The 20,646-nt window shown below is 47.6% G+C and overlaps 1 protein-coding gene across 2 annotated transcripts in view; it reads left to right on the top strand.

Annotated features, from left to right (window-relative positions):
• The window catches only part of EFHC2 (EF-hand domain containing 2), a 202,536-nt gene that overhangs the window by 175,587 nt on the left and 6,303 nt on the right, over nt 1-20,646 (top strand). For both annotated transcript variants that reach the window (XM_047844969.1, XM_047844970.1), the window contains one exon: nt 8,426-8,531. In XM_047844969.1, coding sequence (XP_047700925.1) covers nt 8,426-8,531 — 106 coding nt within the window. The remainder of the gene's footprint in view (nt 1-8,425; nt 8,532-20,646) is intronic.

Genomic DNA, 20,646 nt, shown 5'->3' with positions numbered 1-20,646 from the left:
GTTCATCTCACCAACGCATAGAGCATCGGGCTTACGTGTTCTGTGTAGTAGTAGCAATGGGTGATACGTGAATGATGGGACTGACGCTCTGTATTGACACAGTGCCGAGGGCCCTAGAATATTCCATAACCCCCTGAGCCTGTCAAAAGGCACGTGACCATTGATGATAGGCACGATTCCTCATTTTGTTAAGTGCAGGCACTGAGGCACCAAGAGGCTCTCTCGCTGAGAGAGCGCGGTGCAGACCGGGTTGAGTCTCCAATGGAATTAGGACGATGACTCCCTAAGATACCCTAAACCTTTGGGATGTGAGCCTTGTAAATGGACCCGACCTCTCTGAGCCCTCACTTGGGTTTTTGATGCTCCCTCAGTTGTTCATAAGCAAGAAATTCTGGTTCTCAAACCGTTCGGAAGTGGAGAGTATTCTGAGGTCATTCCGTTCTGTGCTCCGTGTGGGACTGGGAAGTGAAGAGGTGGCCTCCTTCCCTAATGGTGGCCTTATGAATCGCCACTTGGAATAACTGGAAATTAATTTAGAGACCTGGCCGTCTAGAGATTCCCAGAACTACTCACTGACAACCTGGGGCCATGCCACCATGCCAACTCTGAGTTTTTAATGACCCACGGACGCAGTGGCCCAGAGCTCTACGTTTTTCTCAAGTGTCCAGTCACTAAGTATCTCAGAAGGTGTTCAAGGGGCACCTGGGTGGCTCAGCTGGTTAAGCGTCTGACATGATCTCACGGTTCGTGAGATCGAGCCCCACGTAGGGCTCCACACTGACAGCGAGGAGCCTGCTTGGGATTCCCTCCCCCTCCCTCTCTCTCTGCCCCTCCCCTGCCTCAAGTAAATAAATTAAATTAAAAAATCGCAGAAGGTGCTCAGGTGGGCACCCCTGGGTTTGCCGAGTAATGAACTGAAGCCAAACACAACCAAGTGAATCAAAAATGTGTCTTCACTGCCCTCCCTCCCTTGCAGCTCTAGTCATGCAGCCCAGCCCATTCACCTGTGTTGCAAGATGGCCTTTGCAGCAGAGGGGGAAGCCATGTTCCTTTTCAGCAAAACACAGCTGCTGCTCTGCCTTTTACCTCCACAGATGGAGCTTTATTCGTTGTGGCAAGGAGATAGATGGCTTCTGTAGTTTTCAAGCCATTCATCCTTTTAGGGAGGGGGGGACCAAAAGCACCCGTCAAATGACACATTTCTAAGAACTCCCACCTAGCTAGGCATCGAGGAGCATGCTTGGGAGGGGGGGGGGGTCATGATTATCTAAGGAGGAACGAGGGAAAATTGCCTTCCCTCCCTCTTCCTCCACAAACATGTCCCTGAGTTTGTGTAGGGAAGGAGATGGTGGCTTGCCCAAGTATCAAAGGGAAAGAGGAATTTATGGAGGCTTTAGGAAAACACTTTAGCACTGTGAGCTGGGACTTTAAAGTAAGGAGGCTGACTTTTTAACAAGCGGAGAAACACTTAAAAGCCAGAATTAGTGTTGCCCTTTAGGGCAGTCACCCTGGAAGACCGTGCACGGGTTCCAACAATGTTGCCATACAAAGTTCTTCTTTGGAATTGCCTTCACGGCCTTTTTGAGAGACTTGCCTCCAGAGTGGCCAATCTTCGTCCTTTGACCACGGATCAGAGTCTTAGCAAGAGCCAAAAGTCGTTCGGCGAGGAGCAAAGTAGGGGGTCCTCGTGGACAATCAGGAGGCTGACATTTTTGATCAGGGGCACAGCATGACCCCGAAGTAAGGAGACATATTTTCTATACGATTCACAGGTCTTTCCAAAATGTTTTGAAAGGATGGATAGGATCTGGTAAAGGATGACAGGGAGGGCGCCATTTATGGGTGACAGGGGAGACGGTATTCAGAGGTAAATGCAGGCAATGACTGACTTGTTCCCAGTACCCGAAGAGTCAAGCCTTCCTCCATCTCTGAACTGCTTCCTCTTGGCTCCTCTGCCTCCTATTTGGACTATTTTTAGAACCCGAGCTCTCTTATATATCCGTATTCTCTCTCTCTCTCTTTCTCTCTCTCTCTTTGTACATTTTGTACTTACATCACACTGGTACATTCTCATGGTAAAACAAAAACAAAAACAAAACTCAAACAATTCTAAAAAGCTTATTCCAACAGCAGCAGCTTCCAGCCACACCCTTCCCCACCTCCCAGACCCATCCATGCACAGGAAGCGGCCTCTTTCAGTTGTTCTAGCCATTTCTATAGACGTTTGTCTGTTTGTTTATTTAAAATTTTTGTTAGGTGACATACTGTGGGATATGGGTTTCAAAAGTAGAATTCTGCGACTCGTCACTTACGTACCACACCCAGTGCTCATCGCAACCAGTGACCTCCTCGATACCTATCACCCACCTAGCCCATCCCCCACCCACCTCCCTCCATCACCCCTCAGTTTGTTGTCTATCGTTAAGAGTCTCTTGTGGTTTGTTTCTCTCTCTTCTCCCCCCTCTTACCGTATGTTCATCTGTTTTGTTTCTTCAATTCCATATAGGAGTAAAAGCATCTGGTATTTGTCTTTCTCTGATTGACTTATTTGACTTAGCATAATACTCTCTGGCTCCATCCACGCCATTGCGAATGACGAGATTACATTCTTTTTGATGGCTGGGTAATATTCCATCGACATTTAAATAACACACACATACTACTATTTCTGTGTTTCCCATTTTTAGATACCACTGCTAACTTCCTGTTAGGGTGCTTGAGGATTTAACATAATATTAATTCCCACTATTGGTCTTTCTGGATGCTCTTAGGATCTTCTCTTCGGGGCCTTGTGTGTATGTGTGTGTGGCTGGATACGGATTCGCTGTGCTTAACACTTTATGGGCCCTTCTGGTCTGGAGACCCTGTCCTTTGGTTCTGGGAAACTTTCCATCAATTTTTAGTAATTTCCTCTTTCATTTTCATTTTTCTCTTGTGAGAACTCCTGTCATTAAGATTTTGGATGTCCTAGGGGCACCTGGGTGGCTCAGTCAGTTGAGTGTCCGACTTCGGCTCAGGTCATGATCTTGCAGTTGACGAGTTCGAGCCCCGCGTCGAGCTCTGTGCTGACAGCTCAGAGCCCGGAGCCTGCTTCCGATTCTGTGTCTCCCTCTCTCTCTGCCTCTGCCCTGCTCATGCTCTATCTCTCTCCGTCTCAAAAATAAAGATAAACATTAAAAAATTAAAAAAAAAAAAAGATTTTGGATGTCCTGGATTTGGATCTCTCCTTTCCCGGATTTTCTCTTTGTCATCATGATTTTCTTGACACGATATTCCGCCTCTTCTACTGTGTGTATTTACTACTATCAGATTTTTTATTCCAGGAGCACAGTTTGTCTGAATGTTCCCTTTTTTAGTTTTCTGTCCTTTTTTCACGGATGTACTGTATCCTCTTATCTTCCGTCTTTGCCTCTGCAACCTAATTGCCTTTGTTTTTCTGATTCCTTTTGTTTTTGTTTTTGTTTTTTTACTGTTGCTGTTTTGGCTTCTGTCCTTAATGCTTGAAGCTTTTGGGGGGGAGGATCTTGTTGATTGGTGGGTTTCACTGCACAAATCCATCTCCTACCCCTCATTTTCGTTAGGTGAACCCCAGAAGCTGCAATCTGGAGATCTTTCTGAGACCATTCAGAGAATCAGGAAAGGAATGCTATCTTCTGCTGGAATAGGAGGGAGGGTGGAATGGGAGAAAGGGTCACCAAAGCATGGCTACAGGTATTCTAGAAATGGGGAAAGGGGAAGGAAGGGGGCCGAGAGGCCCAAGTTCAGTGTGTAATGCTCTCCTCTGCCCTCGATTATGCTTCAGCTCCCCCAGATTGAAGCTTCTTAAGTTGAATTGCTCTGAAAGAGAGCTGTATAGAAAAAGATACTTGGGATTCGCTGCCCTGGCTTTGTTCAGGCTTTGAAACAGCCCTTGTTTTCAGTCTCACACCATGTTCCCGCCTCTGATGGCATCTGGAGCCTGCTTTCGCTGAGCACCTCAGGAGTTCTGTGGGCCACATTGGCTAATCTCTAAGTGGCCCCCTGCCTCCAGACATTTACAGTTTAGCTTCCCTTCCTCAGCTCTGCCAAGCTGGTTACCAGTCCTTGGTCTGCTTTCCATCTTGCAAAAGATTTTGAAGATTCTTGCCCACCGTTGTCTTTTTTTCCAGCTGTCATGAACATTGTGGGTTACCACCTATTCCTTTATTGTCGTTTTGGTGGGCTTTTGGTGAGAAAGGGAGATAAATATTTGTGACCAATCCATCAGGATTAACTACAACTCTGTCCACTTCCAGCAGCAAAGAATTCTTCCAAGAAGCATTGGCTCATTTTATCCACTTTCATTGAAAGATGCTTTGTTCTCTTGTCCCCTGCTCCTTTTGCTGAGAGTTCCATATCCATTGAGATCCTCTAAGAACTGAAAAGAAAAACTTGGAGTGCTATACCACATTAGCTCAACTCTTCTCTGGAGCCTGGCTCTGGGTCTTTGAAAAGACTAAATCTCTCAAACGTTTTTCCTCAGAAAACATTCATACATCGTTTCTAAGCTGTGTACTCTTCCATTTCCAGCTTTTGATCCTTCCTGAATATCATTTGATTCACAAATATCCTTTCCAAATAGCCTTTGAAATGGGTAAGTGGTTAGATGTGTTGAGTCTGACATATCGTATGTCGGGCAGGGAAGAAGGCTGGGCACCTAGGGGTAACAGGTAGGGATGAGTAAAGAGAAGACTTCTTGGTAACAAAGTATGATAATAGGAATTCCAGTGGTGATTTCGGAAATCTTTCTAGAAGTTTCCATTGCCATCATTCAGGGCAAATGCAGATTCGGGTAGAGGGACTCGGTTAGGTAAGAGGAACTTCAGGAAGGCCTTTCTGAAGAAGCAACATTTGAATTGAGACTTTCAGACAAAGGGACCAGAGGGGCAAATGCCTCGCATTTCTGGAAGAAATCTCAGCATGCTCAGAGAACAGGAAGAAGGCTAGTGCACCTGCGATGTTTTGAACAGAGATGGAGTTTTCAGGTGAGATCAGGGAGGTCAGCGATGGCCGGATTACATACAGTGTTATAATCCCCGATGAGGAGTTCAGCTTCTGTCCCAAGTGGATTGGAAAGCCATTGGAGCGTTCAAGGAAGAAAGTTATTGATCTGGTCTATGTTTTAAAAAGCTCATTCTGATGGAGGATGTGTCTGCAGCATGGTCAGAGTCGAAGCAGCAAGACCAAGCTACAAAGCTATGGTTACAACCCAGGTAGGAGTTGATGGTGGCTTGGAGTTAGTGAATGGGAGAGGAGGTGGAGGAAAGGACTTATGATCTGCTATGGTGGTAGAACCCTCAGGACTCGTTAGTGGATTGTATGTGCGGGTGAAGTCTGATGTGGTCCTACATTTGTTTGGTAATCTTTTGACTGGTTCCCAAATTACTGGGATATCACACTTCTGAAACCTCTAGGATTAAATAAGTGTCTCCTGTAATTGACGTAACGGTAATTTACCGACAATTACATTCTGTACTCTAGAAACAGAGAAACTTAGTTCATTGGTGATCTCATCCAATCGCTCAATCTGGTGGCTTTAAAAAAAATTTTTTTTTAATGTTTATTCATTTTTTTGAGAGAGAGAGAGAGCAGGAGCAGGGGAGGGGCAGAGAGAGAGGGAGACACAGAATCTGAAGCAGGCTCCAGGCTCTGAGCTGTCAGCACAGAGCCTGACTCGGGGGCTCGAAATCAGGAACTGTAAGATCATGATCTGAGCCAAGGTCAGACACTTAACCAGCTGAGCCACCCAGGCACCCCCCACAATCTGGTGGCTTTTAACACCATCTGTATGCTAATGGCTGCCACATTTTTGTCTTCACCTCGAACCTCTTCCCTGAATTTCAAGCTCATAGATCCAACTGCTCACTTCCCATCAAAATATAACATATGCAAACAGAACTCCCGGTTGTTTTCTGCCAACCTGTAGCCCCGGCAATCCTTCCAGTCTCAGGACAGCTATATTTTTCCAATTGGTCAAGCAAAACCCTTAGAGTTGTCCTGAGTCCATTCATTCTCTCTGTCTCGTCTGTGTCTCTCCCTGTCACTGTATACAATCCTCCTGGAATCCTACACTCAAAGTATTAAGAATTGACCACTCCTCACTGATCTCCACCGCCACTGCCGCCATTTATGCCTCCTCTGGGTTACGGAAGAAGACTGCTAACTGCCCTCACCACTTTGGCCCTGCCCCTGCATTCTCTTCTCAATGTATCAGTCAGAGCAATCTTTAGAAAATACAACTTGGGTCCCATAATACCTCTCTGTACAGTCTGCTCCTGTGGCTCTTAGTTCTCTTCAGTAGGAAAGTTAAAGGCTCTACATGATCTCATTCTCTGACCTCAGCTCCTACTCGGAGTCTTAGGGAATACTTTTCTTCAAGGCTCCATGCTAAATGCAAGTTTCCTACAAAACATCTTTAATTGATTGAGCTTCAGTTCCTCTCCCAAAACACACACAAATAAAAGACATCATGGTCCAGCATTTTGGCTACAAATATTTCCATAAACAGAGCATGTCCTTTCAAGGAGTTCAAGATGACAAGTGAGCCAAAACCCAGACGATAAACAGTGGTAGGGGGCGGCATATTGGAGTTGCATCCCAGAACCCCTGGCCAAAGAAAATGTACACAAAAAAATAACCAAATTCCCTTTCCCCTCTTCTGATCGCTGTTGATTCTACTTTGTTTAGATTGATGAGCCTGTGTGACTTCATCTTGTAACATTTAACTTATTACTGCTAATTTTTATTAGTTTATAAATATGAGCCATTATTTTCTTTAATCCTGAGGGGGAAAAAAGTCCTTTGGTTATGAGTATGCTATTTTCCTGCATTTATCATCACCCAGCTTTCTTTTTTTTTTTTAATCTTTTTTTTTAACGTTTATTTATTTTTGAGAGAAAGAGACAGAGAGTGAGGGGGAGAGGGACAGAGAGAGAGGGAGACACAGAATCCGAAGCAGGCTCCAGGCTCCGAGCTGTCAGCACAGAGCCCGATGCGGGGCTCAAACTCATGAACCGTGAGATCGTGACCTGAGCTGAAGTCGGACGCTCAACCCACTGAGCCACCCAGGCGCCCCAACCCGGCTTTCTTATAATTAATTATCCCCTGTTCATTCTTGCAACAGAGTCTTGTGCACCTCACTTGCTGGTGGGAGGGGTGTGTTGAGTTGGAGGTCCTGAAGGTGCTTGAAATAATACCTTTGTCTTTTCCTTCAAACAATGGTCGGACATGACCAGTGTATGTTTTTTAGCCTTAAAAATGGGCAGAAAGTGGGGCACCTGGGTGGCTCAGTTGGTTAAGCATCCAACTCTTGATTTTGGCTCAGGTCCTGATCCCAGGGTCATGTGATCAAGTCCCACGTCGGGCTCTGTGCTGACTCTGAGCCTGCTTGAGGTTCTCTCTCTCCCTCTCTCCGTCTCTGTCTCTGTCTCTGTCTCTCTGTAAAAGAAGACAAGATTGGCAGAATGTGGTCAAATTCAGAGTAGGTGGTATGGAGGTATCACACTGAGAAGTACTTTGCTTGTATTTAGGTCATTCTAGCAATTGTGTTGAAATTCCTAGGTCTTAATAGCCAAAAGTCTATTATGGTTAAGGTTACATTTATGCCAATGTTTTCTTTTAAGTGAAAATGGGCTTACTTAATGTTTTTTCTTATGAATTTAAAACAATTCAGATGATACAGAAAAGTCTGAAGAAAACAGCAAAACTCAGTCTCTCTTCCCAGAAATAGCTGTTTTTAATATTTCAGTGTGTTGTTGCTAGACTTTTTCTATGCCTTTTTATATAAATATAAACCTCAAGTAATATCATAACTCTAAATACTGTTTCATAACCGCCTTTCTGCTCAACAATACATCATGAACATATTTCCAGGACAGTACATGTGGATCTAAATAAACCCTTTTTAATGGCTAGATAATAAATGATAAAGATACCTTTTATCTTCCCTAAAAATATCTTAGTAGACAAAATGAATCTAGGCTCCCCTTTAAAATTTAAAAGGCATGCAGTCTAAAAATACAAGGAGATTTTATTTTACTGACCTATTGGATCAACGATATGAAATTAAAGGGGACCTTCAAATACCCTGAACAAAATGGTCTCGGTTACTGAATAAGCTCATTTCTTTCTGTGGCAACTGCAACAAATATTTATTGAGCACCTACTAAGTGCCAGCATTAATCTAGGTGTTGGGGACGCGTTGGTAAAGTAGCTGTATGGGATCTTTGCTCACAAAGAGTTCACATTCTCAAGAGTTAGAATCAGAAAATAAACTAGTAAGAAACAGGACAAATAGCAGATATTGAAACGTACCTGACATTATGTTTTCATGGTAGTATTTAAGGTGACATTTCGGTCCTGAATTCTGCAGATTGAGTCAAATTATATTCCATAATTATATTTTCAGGTTTCAAGACAGTGAAGAACAAATAAATTACGAGTTATTTTTCTCTGCTCTGAACTGGAGAATGAATCCGATGCCCGAATTGCAAGCGGTATCGTTTACTAAAGAGGTAAAATCAACCTTGCGTTTTTAATATCCTTTATCCGAAAAACTAGTTTTCAACATGAAACATTAACAGCCGCGCTTTTGGAAAAAGCGCTTCCGTCTTCCTGGGTATTTGCGGTAAAAGCTAATTGCTTTCCGTGCTGAGTGAACATCTGCTCTATAAGAGCATGACTTCTCTTGTGCAGCTGAATTTTTGTTAACTCCAGTCGCATCCCATTATATGGAAACTAGGATAATAGGTTACAGTTATAAATAGATGTAAACACTCTTATCAAGGGATTCTGCTAACATCATCGTGAGCCACAAGAGCAAATCTCCGATGGTGCGTGTTTCAAGAATCCCCAGTGTATCTGTGGCTGTGCATACAGGTTTGCCTTGGGCGACAGAGGATAGTATGGGGACGCGCATGTCACAGTGCAGCCAAACTTACCATAAAAATTCAGCAGGAAAATGCTTGGTTAGGGAAAGCAAAGTTCATGTGATCTGATGGTGCTCTCAACATTGTGGCATTGTCTGAATTCCCTAAGATCTCTTTGGACCAGTTGTCTTCAAGGAGTGGGGGGGGGTGGGGGGGTGGGGGGGTGGGGATGGAGGTTTGTTTATATTTTTAACATGCTCCAGAAATTGATTTTCTTGGGAACGTCCCTTGATAAAGCAAATGTCATGTGGTTGCTCCCAGAAAGGAGGCATTTATTCCTGCCTGTTGCTGCTAACCAGCTCATTCTGGCCTGAACTGGTCTACTGCCCCTGGAGAGTTCCCTCAGGCATGCTGCTATTCTGGAGCAGTCAGGCAGCCTTAGAACTTCCAGATGGTTGGGAGAGAGTGGTGGCCTTTAGAGTCGCAGAGCTAGTGTTGAATTCTGTCTCTGCCACTTGCTTAGCCGAGCGGCTTTGGGGGACTTAACCCATTCGCTTATAAATCTAATTCTCAGACAAATCGTGAGTCGGTAATCCACTCTCAGCAGGTTCTATGCTCAGCGCTGGGGTCCAGAGTGAAGGTCATTATTGCTGCCTTTTGCGGGGGGGGGGGGGGGACACTGCCCATGGGGGCATCAATACACTCACTCATGCTTTGGAGTATGGCATGATACAGCCTGCGTGGGATGGAATGGGTTGAGGAGGAAGCCTCCAAGAAATTATACTGGGGTGGGGGTGGGGGTGCCTGGGTGGCTCAGTTGGTTAAGCGTTCGACTCTTGATCTCGGCTCAGGTCATGATCTCACGGTTCGTGAGTTCAAGCCCCGTGCTGGGCTGTGCACCGACAGCACAGAACCCGCTTGGGATTCTTTCTGTCTCCCCCTCTCTGCCCCTCCCCTGCTCGTGTGCACACGTGGGCGCGCGCGCGCTCTCTCTCTCTCCCCCCCTCCCTCAAAAGAAATAAACTTTAAAAAAAATGCTTAAAACAAATCAGAGTGGCATTGGGGCGGGGAGTGGGGTGGGCAGCAAGTCTTCTCAGGGGAGGTGACGCTTGAAATTTGAATGCTGAATAGTACGAGTTAGCAAGGGGGAAGGGGACACATCCTGGCATGAAGGCACGAAGGGAGGAGTGGAGGAGGAGGAGGCTCGAGATACCCGCAAGGCTGAGGTTTGAATATTGTCCTGCAAGCTCTGGAGGCCGGGGACGGGGTCAAGGAAGAGAGCGACATGATCACGTGTTCCCTGTAGAGGGAGTTTTGCTCTGGGCTGGATGGTGGGCAGTTTGGAGAGGAGACTTGGGAACAGGTAGACCCATTAGGAGGCTCTTGATGTCCCGTTGTCACCATGACAACTGCAAACACGTAAAGCACGTCCTATGTGGCGAACACTAAGACTGGAAAGATCTACTGACTCATTTGATCCTCCTCGGAACCCTAGCAGGTGGATACTCTTGTGATCCCCATTTTAGAGATCAGGGAGTTAGAAAAGCAGCAAGTGTGTGGTAAAGTGAGAATTGTAACTCACGTCCGTTTCACTGTGAAGCATAGAAAGAAAAAAAAATCTTTTTTAATATCATCATGATCGAACTTATTGCATTTAATTAAGTAAAACCCAAGATGCCATCACAAAACCAGATCAGTACTATCCTTTGGTAACCTTTTCATTCTTATCCATGCAGGTACTTAAAAATGAGCGATGGTGTTTACATTCTACCTTTCCGCTCCATGTTATCGTACCCTGGGCTGGTTGGATAGCATCCGTTTGTCCCATTAGGACTTTTCCCCGGCCCCCTCTCCCCTGCTCTGAGTCCCAGGCAGCTGACCTTTATGGGCTGCATCAACGGGTCCGCTAGCCCTCTGCCCCCCACCTCCCTTGGGTTGGCCAGTGGCATGCACCAGCAAGAGAATGGAGGGTGGGAGGAGAGAGAAATCCTGTCCCTCCCTGCCAGTTCCCGTGGACCAACCACGTCCTCCATAGCTGCCCACCACTCCAGACTCCAGTGCCCACCCTCAGGAACCCTCCAGTAACCATTACCACCCCTTTGGCCCCAGGCGGTGGTAACGGCCCCCCTCCCCCCCTTGCTACACTCCTCGAGGGGCTGGAGGATCCCCTGTGGCCTTTCCTGACCGCTTCCCGCAACTTGGTCAACGGTCACTTTATTTTAAAGTCCCCGCAACTTCCGCGATTTGCCCACGTCCTCTGTTTCCTGTGGCATTCTGAATGACGCGCGTGCTTTTTCGTGCTAGTCGGCGACTGCCTTTGTCGTTCTTTTCCTTACTTCCTACCTGTCTCCTTTTCTGTTGCACCCAGTCCACCACCCAAACGTTCACCTGTACACTGGGGGCTTCGTCACTTACTGCACAAAAATATAATTCTAGGGGTGCCTGGGTGGTGCAGTCAGTTGAGCGTCCAATTCTTGATCCCGGCTCAGATCATGATCTCACGGTTCGGGAGTTCGAGCCCCACATCGGGCTGTGCGCTGATGGCGTAGACCCTGCTTGGGATTCTGTCTCTCCTTCTCTCTGCCCCTCCCTCCTTGTGCGTTCTCTCTCTCTCTGTGTGTCTCTCTCTCTCTCTCAAAATAAATAAACTTAAAAAATGTTTTTAATATATAATTCCACCACATGCATTTATCTGTGGTGTGTTTTTCTTACGTAACAGTTCATCATGGGCAGTCACGCTAGTTTAATATGTATAGACCTGAGCCATTCTTTCATAGCTGTAGTATGGATACAGAATAATTTATTCATCCATTTTTCTGTTGATAGGCGTTCAAGTCATTTTTGCATGTTTGCCTCTGACATCATGGTAGCTTATCACTTTAATTTTTATTTTCCTGATGACCGGGCTAATGATCTTTGGGTATGACAATTAAGAAAGACTTTTTTCAGGGCGCCTGGGTGGCGCAGTCGGTTAAGCGTCCGACTTCAGCCAGGTCATGATCTCGCGGTCTGTGAGTTCGAGCCCCGCGTCGGGCTCTGGGCTGATGGCTCAGAGCCTGGAACCTGTTTCCGATTCTGTGTCTCCCTCTCTCTCTGCCCCTCCCCCGTTCATGCTCTGTCTCTCTCTGTCCCAAAAATAAATAAACGTTGAAAAAAAAAAAAAGACTTTTTTCATAGCAACCCAGCATGCGCATATACAGTGGAACAAAAGTTTCACGAATCAGTACTATTCTAACTACGTGTCGCGCAATGTGTTACTTTCTTTCTCTTTTCCTTCTTCCCTGGTTTCCTTTTCTTGCCTCTCTCCCCCCACCCCCCTTCTTTCTCTCTTTTGAGTGCAGTTTGTGACCCGTTAAGTTGATTTAAGGGCCCAGAAAAGGATCACCGCCCACACTGGAAGAGAAGCCACCAGGCGGGAAGACCAAAGATTCACTCTCCCCTTAGCCACCCCTCCCCCATTTCATCCCTTACCCACTCTGTTGCTGGGACAGTTACTGAGCTGTGGACGTCAGGTGCCTCAGAAGTGTGGAGCAGAGGGTCTGAAACCACATGAACCCGAGTTCACATCCTTAGCTCTGTGATTGACTAAGCGGGTGACTTTGTGCAAGTTACTGAACCTTTTAGGTTTCCTCCCCTCAGAAATGGAGATGACAATAGCCCTTCCATAGGCGTGGTTGTGAGGGTTGAGGGTGGTACACATGAGGCCCATGTCGCCACACCTGTCCCATAGTAAGGGCTTAAATGTTAGCTATTATTATTGTTTATAAAATGGAGAGGTCTTGGGGCGCCTGGGTGGCTCGGTCGGTTAAGCGTGTGACTTCGGCTCAGGTCATGATCTCACGGTTCGTGAGTTCAAGCCCCGCGTCGGGCTCTGTGCTGATGGCTCAGAGCCTGGAGCCTATTTCGGATTCTGTGTCTCCTGCTCTCTCTGCCCCTCCCCTGCTCATTCTCGGTCTCTCTCTGTCTCTCTCAAAAATAAATAAACATTAAAAAAGAAAACAAAGTGGAGAGGTCTTAACTTTCTCAGGTGAAGGGGCCGGGCCTTGAGCACTCAGCTTCCAAGGCTATGGTCAGTGATTCCACCCTTAAAGGTAGGAGAACCACAACAGGAAGATGGCATCAGAAAAAGGGCCTGTGCTCCAGCAGTGGGCTCGTCCAGTTGTTACTTATGTGCCGTGAGACTTTACTCTTTGGGTCTCTTATCAACTCTGCTGACCAAGCCTGGGAGCGGGTTCTGTCTGTGGGAGGCATTTGCGAGGGGCCATTCCTTTTTCGCCAGTTTTAAAAAGAAAAGAACCTAGGTATGAAATGGTACCAATTTGACTTCGTCATGAGAACGTAACTAGATCCCAGAGCCCACAGTGCTCTGGTATTCCTAAGCTTGTTATTGTTGCGTAAAGAGGATATAAGATAGCTTGGGAATGTTACCAGTGAGTCTATAATCTCATGTGAAAATATTTAGCGCGAATGGGTTGAGCATAATATTGCAGGGTTGATACAGCACCATCAGTAGTGAGAAGTCCAGGATCTCCTGAACCCTGTAAGTGTGCTGACATGTTAATATCCAGTAATGCCCTGAGATGCTCAGGTCAGAGCCTGTCACAGGTTGGGTTCTGCAAGAAGCAGGTGGAGTTGAATGGGCAGGGTGTTTATTTGGGAGTGTTCTTGGGCTCGATACATACGAAAGGGAGAGGAAGGATACAGGAGCGGGCAGACGGAACAGTTGAGGCAACCCACGGGGAACTCTGGAACTGGAATGGCCTTTCCGAGCTGTCCCGAGTTGGGCCACAATGGCTTGGCCTTTATCCTTTATCCCTGTGGGTTGCTTTAGGAAGGGGTATGACCTTGGATAACGTGACTCCTTGCAGCCAAGATAGCGCGTAAGCTGAGGCCATCCCTGCAGGGGACTCTCAGCAGCTGGGCCACCAAGTCCTTCCTCAAGGAGGTCCTGGACGGTACCTCAAAGCTTGGCGACGAGCTATTCTTGAAGCTCTTGTTTTTTGTTTTTATTAAAAATAATTGACATACAATATTGTATTCGTTTCAGGCATATAATATAGTGATTCGACACTCATACACATTGCAAAATGGTCACCTAGTTACCATCTCTCTGTCACCATCCGGTGTTATTGACTGTATGCCCTCTGCTGTACATTACCTCCCTGCCGTAGTTATATTTTATAACTGGAAGATTGCACCTCTTAATTCCCTTCACCTACTTCACCCGTCCCCCATTTCCTACCCGCTTCGGCAACCATCAGTTTGTTCTCTGTAGCTATGAGTCTGTTTCTGTTTTGTTCGTTTGGTTAGTCTTTAGATTCTACATATATGAGTGGAGTCATGACGGCATTCCTCTTTCTCTGTCTGACTTATTTCACTTAGCGTAGTGCCCTCGAGGTCCATCTGTGTTGTCACAAATGGCAAGGTTTCCTTCTCTTTTTTTGATGGCTGAATAATATTGTACGTACAGACCACAGTTTCTTTATCTGTTCCTTCATCGATGGATGCCTTGTCTGTTTCCACGCCTTGGCTATTTTAAATACTCCTGCAATGAAACATAGGGGTGCATATGTCTTTTCAAATTAGGGTTTTCATTTTCTTCCAACAAATACCTAGAAGTGGAATTGCTGGATCGTAAGGTAGTTCTATTGTTAATTTTTTGAGGAACCTCCACACTGTTTTCCAGGGCAGCTGCACCAGTTTGCATTCCTCCCCGCAGTGTATTTCCTCCATGTTCTTGCCAGTGCTGTTATTTCTTACCTGTTTAATTGATTTATTTATTTTAGAGAGAGAGTGTGTGAGCAGGGGAGAGGGGCAGTGGGAGAGAGAGAGAGAATCTCCCATCAGGCTCTGCACTTATAGGTGGAGCCCAACGTGGGGCTTGATCTCACAACCCTGGGATCGTGACCTGAGCCGAAATCAAGAGTCAGACACTTAACCTAAGACTGAGCCACCCAGGCACCCTACCCCTCCTGTCTTTTAAAAAAAAATTTTTTTAACATATTATTTTATTATTTAAAAAAAAATTTTTTTTTTCAACGTTTATTTATTTTTGGGACAGAGAGAGACAGAGCATGAACGGGGGAGGGGCAGAGAGAGAAGGAGAACAGAATCGGAAACAGGCTCCAGGCTCTGAGCCATCAGCCCAGAGCCCGACGCCGGGCTCGAACTCACGGACCGCGAGATCGTGACCTGGCTGAAGTCGGACGCTCAACCGACTGCGCCACCCAGGCGCCCCAATATTTTATTTTTTGAAATAGAGAGAGAGAGAGAGAGAGAGAGAGAGCGAGCAAGGGAGGGGCAGAGAGAGAGGGAAACACAGAATCGGAAGCAGGCTCCAGGCTCCGAGCTGTCAGCACAGGGCCTGACACGGGGCTCGAACCCACAAACCGCGAGATCCTGACCTGAGCTGAAGTCGGACGCCCAACCGACGGAGCCACCCAGGCGCCCCTTTTAAAGTTTATTTTTGAGAGAGACAGAGAAAGGTCGAGTGGGGGAGAGGCAGGAAGAGAGGGAGAATCTGAAGCAGGCTCCTCGCAGAGCCCAACACGGGGCCGGAACCCACAAAACCGTGAGATCGTGACCTGAGCCGAAATCGAGAGTTGGTGACTCAGTCGATTGAGCTACCCAGGTGCCCCTCCTCTGCCCGGCTTTTGATATTGGGTTTTATGAGTGCTTTCTATATTTTGGATATTAACCCCTTATCAGATGCATCATTTGCAAATGTGTGCTCCCATTCAGTAGATTGCCTTTTCGTTTTGTTGTTGGTTTCCTCTGCCATGTAAAAGTTTTTTAGTTTGATGTCATCCCAATTGTTTATTTTTGCTTTTATTGTCCTTGAAGCCTTTGGTGACCGTTCTTGGTATCAACTGGGGGCCTGGCAGTGTGGAGTCAGATCAGTTGTGTAGATCTGTAGGGACCCAGTTGGGCAGAGAAGGCCTCTCCCTTAGAGCTTTGAGGACAGCCAGCATATTTGGGGGATCTGCCATAGCCGGGAAGTCCTGGGCGGGACTTCAGGACAAGATCCACCAGGGTGTGGGGGCGGCGCCTGGGTGACACGGTTGGTTGAGTGTGCACCTCTTGATATCGGCTCAGGTCATGATCTCAGGGTCATGGGTTCGAGCCCCACATTGGGCTCCATGCTGAGTGTGGAGCCCGCTTGGGATTCTCTCTCTCTCCCTCCCTGTCCCCCTCTCTCCCTTTCCCCCACCGGGGGAACCTGCATATCTTTACTCCTGTGCTGAACGTTATCCGCCACACGATCCCTTCCCTTAACTGGGGGGCCTTACCGAGAAACACAAAGGGACTTCCTGGCTGACGAAAGCCGAGCAGGCCTCAGTACTACTGATTCCACAACCAAAATCCTGTCTGTGTCCATGTTGATGGACGGGATGGATGGTCAGGGTACGTACGGGTTTGGGGCACCTTCCCAGTCTACCCTGATTAAACTGCCGTGGCGGGGAGGGGCCAGAAAAGGGGAACAGGACCAGTGGCTTCAGCCAGCGGGGGGCTGAGTAGGAGGGTGGTCTGGGACAGGGGATGGGAGAGGTGGGGCCTCTCTCCAAAGCAGAGAGCACAGTGATGGGGCGTCCTGAAGTGAGCACTGTCCAGCCATCAGGGGGAAGCCGGCAGTCGGCAGGCTTGAACTGACAAGCCTTGAGCCCCTCCCGGGGGGCCAGAGCTGGCTACGTCCCCACACCGGTGAGGTTCCAGCAGGGACCAGACACCGCACACTCAGAGGAGTCACGGACACGGATTTAGCGAAGGGACTATGGACAGAGGAGCGGATAGGGTTACAGGACCCAGTCAGGGCAGCGGAGCACTCAGGGACCAGCAACGGAGGGAAACCTTTACTTTCCCTCGGTCTGATTCTTGGAGCCCAGGGGAGGAGCCGGCAGAAGGTGGGGGGAGGGGAAGTGGAATCAATACCCTGATCTCTTGGTGCCGCCCATTGGCTGGACCCACCCAACAGCAGCCACAGAACGAGGAAGCTCGGGGTGTGATGCAATCCACAGAGGTTGGCCTCCCAGGGCAGTGAGCTGGGTGAAAAGGGCAGAAAATGGATCTTCTGGGGGCAAAAAGAGAAGGAGCCTGCACAGTCCGTTGCCAGAATACAGACTTGGGCTCAGGCGAACCATCCTCCCAGCCAGGGGATAAGGCTAGGTCCAGACAGCAGCTCCTGGGGCTTGGTCTGCTGGATGGCAGGACTGGTCCCCCAGACTCGGGTGGGGGTCCCCTGCATGTGATGGTCAGTTAGCTGGTCTCTGCCCATAGGGCTGGGGTCCGATAACAAACAAGCAAAATTGACAAAGAGGACTGTGGTCTGGGGCTAGGCTAGCTGTGATCAGTCCCGCTGCCCTTTGGTGAGAGACCTTCCTACGTGGATGGGTGTTACTCCCCGTGACCGTGACGGTGGCCTGTGGCCTGCATTCTCAGGAGTTCCTTGGCGAGGCCTCTGCCTGGCTCCCACGGCAGCCCACGGTGAGCCCATGAGGCTGTAACTTAACGCTCGCTCCATTATGTGACTGTCTGCGGTCTCAGCACGTTGCCCTGGCGTGGTCAAGGCCTGGAGACCCCATTTCCGTTCTGTTGTGCTAAATTGGTCCTCATATAAGCTTTATAACTTTTGCCCCGTGTGACTGGCGTCTTATCTTTTGACATTTCTGAGAAACCTTGTATGTGGCTTCATTTTACGAGCACTGTAACTGCCGAAGCATTAGCAATCGACCCTAAAGCCCTCGCTTGCCGCAACGGGATGATCGTCTAGCCTTGGCAGTGGGGAGTGGGGACCAGTCGGGGGCACCTTGGGATGCATCTTTGGACACCCCGGTTGTTGAGAATCTTCTTCGGGTATTTGGAGGGTGGGGTATCCTGTGACGTTTTATTGTCCCATTCTTGAGCGAAACTAAGTATCACTCCCAATGTATTGGAAGCTGAGACTCAAAGGCATCCCGAAAGGTAAAGACTAAACTAACTGAAGTTAGGGGCCTGGTGCCAACCTTTTAAATAAGCAGTTATTTCTAGAATATGAGGTTGAATTTAACAGTTGAAATGAAAGACTATTAGTCATGCTCATTGGAGTTTAAAAGTAGCTGACAGGGGCGCCTGGGTGGCGCAGTCGGTTAAGCGTCCGACTTCAGCCAGGTCACGATCTCGCGGTCCGTGAGTTCGAGCCCCGCGTCAGGCTCTGGGCTGACGGCTCAGAGCCTGGAGCCTGTTTCCGATTCTGTGTCTCCCTCTCTCTCTGCCCCTCCCCCGTTCATGCTCTCTCTCTGTCCCAAAAATAAATAAACGTTGAAAAAAAAAAAAAAAGTAGATGACAGACACATGCCGATTGCCTAACGCAAAACGGTAACCTGGTAGGGAAGGATTCTGCCAGAATCCGCTTTGGTTTGAAGCGTTGGGTGATGTCTGCTTTAATTGCCTGCAGAAGCCTACAGCTCAGCTGAGACCCAAGTCTTCTTAAAAACTCTTTTTAGGGGCGCCTGGGTGGCGCAGTCGGTTGAGCGTCCAACTTCAGCCAGGTCACCATCTCGCGGTCCGTGAGTTCGAGCCCCGCGTCGGGCTCTGGGCTGATGGCTCGGAGCCTGGAGCCTGTTTCCGATTCTGTGTCTCCCTCTCTCTCTGCCCCTCCCCCATTCATGTTCTGTCTCTCTCTGTCCCAAAAATAAATAAACGTTGAAAAAAAAAAAACAACTCTTTTTACCCTGCAATGCGGTTTTTTTTTAATTTTTTTTTCTTCAACGTTTTTATTTATTTTTGGGACAGAGAGAGACAGAGCATGAACGGGCAAGGGGCAGAGAGAGAGGGAGGCACAGAATCGGAAGCAGGCTCCAGGCTCCGAGCCATCAGCCCAGAGCCCGACACGGGGCTCGAACTCACAGACGGCGAGATCGTGACCTGGCTGAAGTCGGGCGCCCAACCGACTGCGCCACCCAGGCGCCCCGTACCCTGCAATGCAGTTTTAAGGAAAGGTCTCTTGTTTAAAGGCCACACCTATGTTTTAGCTACACTCAGATGGCCATTCTTGCAAAGATTTGTGTAGGGCAGTGGAAGCAATTGGGAAATATTGGCATGGTGGCGAACACAGAAACGGGCGGGAATAGAAGCAAACCTCCAGGTTTTCTAGGTGAGCTTTTCCCTGTGTTATCAGAATGCTCTGGACCATCTCACCAAGTATTTGCAAAATTTCCTCCCCAGATTTCAGTTTGATTTACTGAACTTTAATTGTCTTTGCAATTTTCTCAACTTAACTCAATTAGTTCTGAGGTCATGTCAACCTATTAGAAGGCAGTAAATTTACGAAAAGCACCATTTCAATCCCATCCGTGCTACTGGACTGGTCTACAAATTCATAGCTATTTCCCACAGAAACGTCTTTTTTTTTTTTTTTTTTTTTTTTTTGAGTAAGCGGAGGGGAATAACAGAGTGAAATCACTAACATGACTCCATCAGCCTTACATTTGGGAGGAATAAAAATAACCTTGTTTCAGTGAAGCGTGGAATTTAATTGGCTCCCGATCTTTTCCCCTCATGCATCTGGTGGCCGGTACTACAGTAGAAAATTTTAAACTAGAAGGAGACATAATCCAATTAAATTTCCTTTTAAAAATGTCAAAGCAAATAAATCCAGAGCCCAGGAGCTCGCACACAGCTCTGCTATTCTCACTGGGCAGCTGCCGCTTACTGGGTTTCTAGCCAGTGCCATCTTTGTTTCAAGGGCGTATGATTTTTACAGATCGGCAGCTCCTTTTTTTCGCCATTGATGAACAAGTAATTTATTGCCAACTTGTCTGACTTGCAAGCCAACTTGCAAGCAAACTTGGAGGCGGTTCCCAGCCTAAAATTTCAGCGTCACGATTTTGCGTCATTGTTGAGTTTCGCTCTGCATATCATGGCTGTTCCTTCTTCCAGCAGATACTGTTTATGCTCCAGGTGGAACTGAATTCTGTTTCGAGATTTGGGCGCAGTCTCTGGAATTATCTGGAAGTTTGTCAGGAAGTTGCTCGGTTCCAAGCTGTGCTGTGACTTTCATAGACACTATTAATTTTGGTAAATACCAAAGTGCAGAGCATCTTTGTGTGACTTCCTCTAGAACCCGACTTGGAGACAAGGATTTGAGTGTAGATAGATTTGGGGGGCAGGGGCAGGAAGCAAAAGGGACACTATCAAGGGGGTGGGGAATGAAGGGCAGGGCATTTCTCAAACTAGTGACACATTTTGGTGACTGGAACTTAATGCCTCTGGGAAACTGAGGGATCCCGTGGCCTAGATGTACCTTAGTGTTTGCCCCCACTCCCCAAAGTGCAAGGGAGTTGCGCTAGTCATCCATCAGCTCCCATCAGTCATGGATGAAGGCTACTTCTGAAGTGGGGGAAAAGAATGAATTCACAGGCCCTTGTGGCATGTCACAGGGGCGGCTAAAGTGGGCCTCCGAGGCCAAAAGAAAAGTTTTCGCGCAAAAGAACGCAGGTGCTGGTGGTCGGAAGTCAGGCTGGGGCGTGCCAAAGTGGAAGGGGTGAGGGGATGCGGAGGGGCGCTGGCAGACCCTGCTACGTACGGATATTTCAGATCTGGAATGGGAAGCGTCGGCTGCTGTGGATGAGCTGTCCTGCTGGAGACTTCCCATGCTCGTATTTCCACTTAAAAACTCACGGGCACTGCTGGGAATACGATAATCTGGAGTTTTCTTCTCCTCTTGTAGTATCGCGTGAATAAAAGGTCAACGAACACGAAGAATATTTTTACTCACTGCCCAGAT

This window comes from Prionailurus viverrinus, chromosome X, assembly GCF_022837055.1.
Source record: "Prionailurus viverrinus isolate Anna chromosome X, UM_Priviv_1.0, whole genome shotgun sequence".
NCBI lineage: Eukaryota > Metazoa > Chordata > Mammalia > Carnivora > Felidae > Prionailurus > Prionailurus viverrinus.
This window is presented reverse-complemented; position numbering and strand designations above follow the sequence as displayed.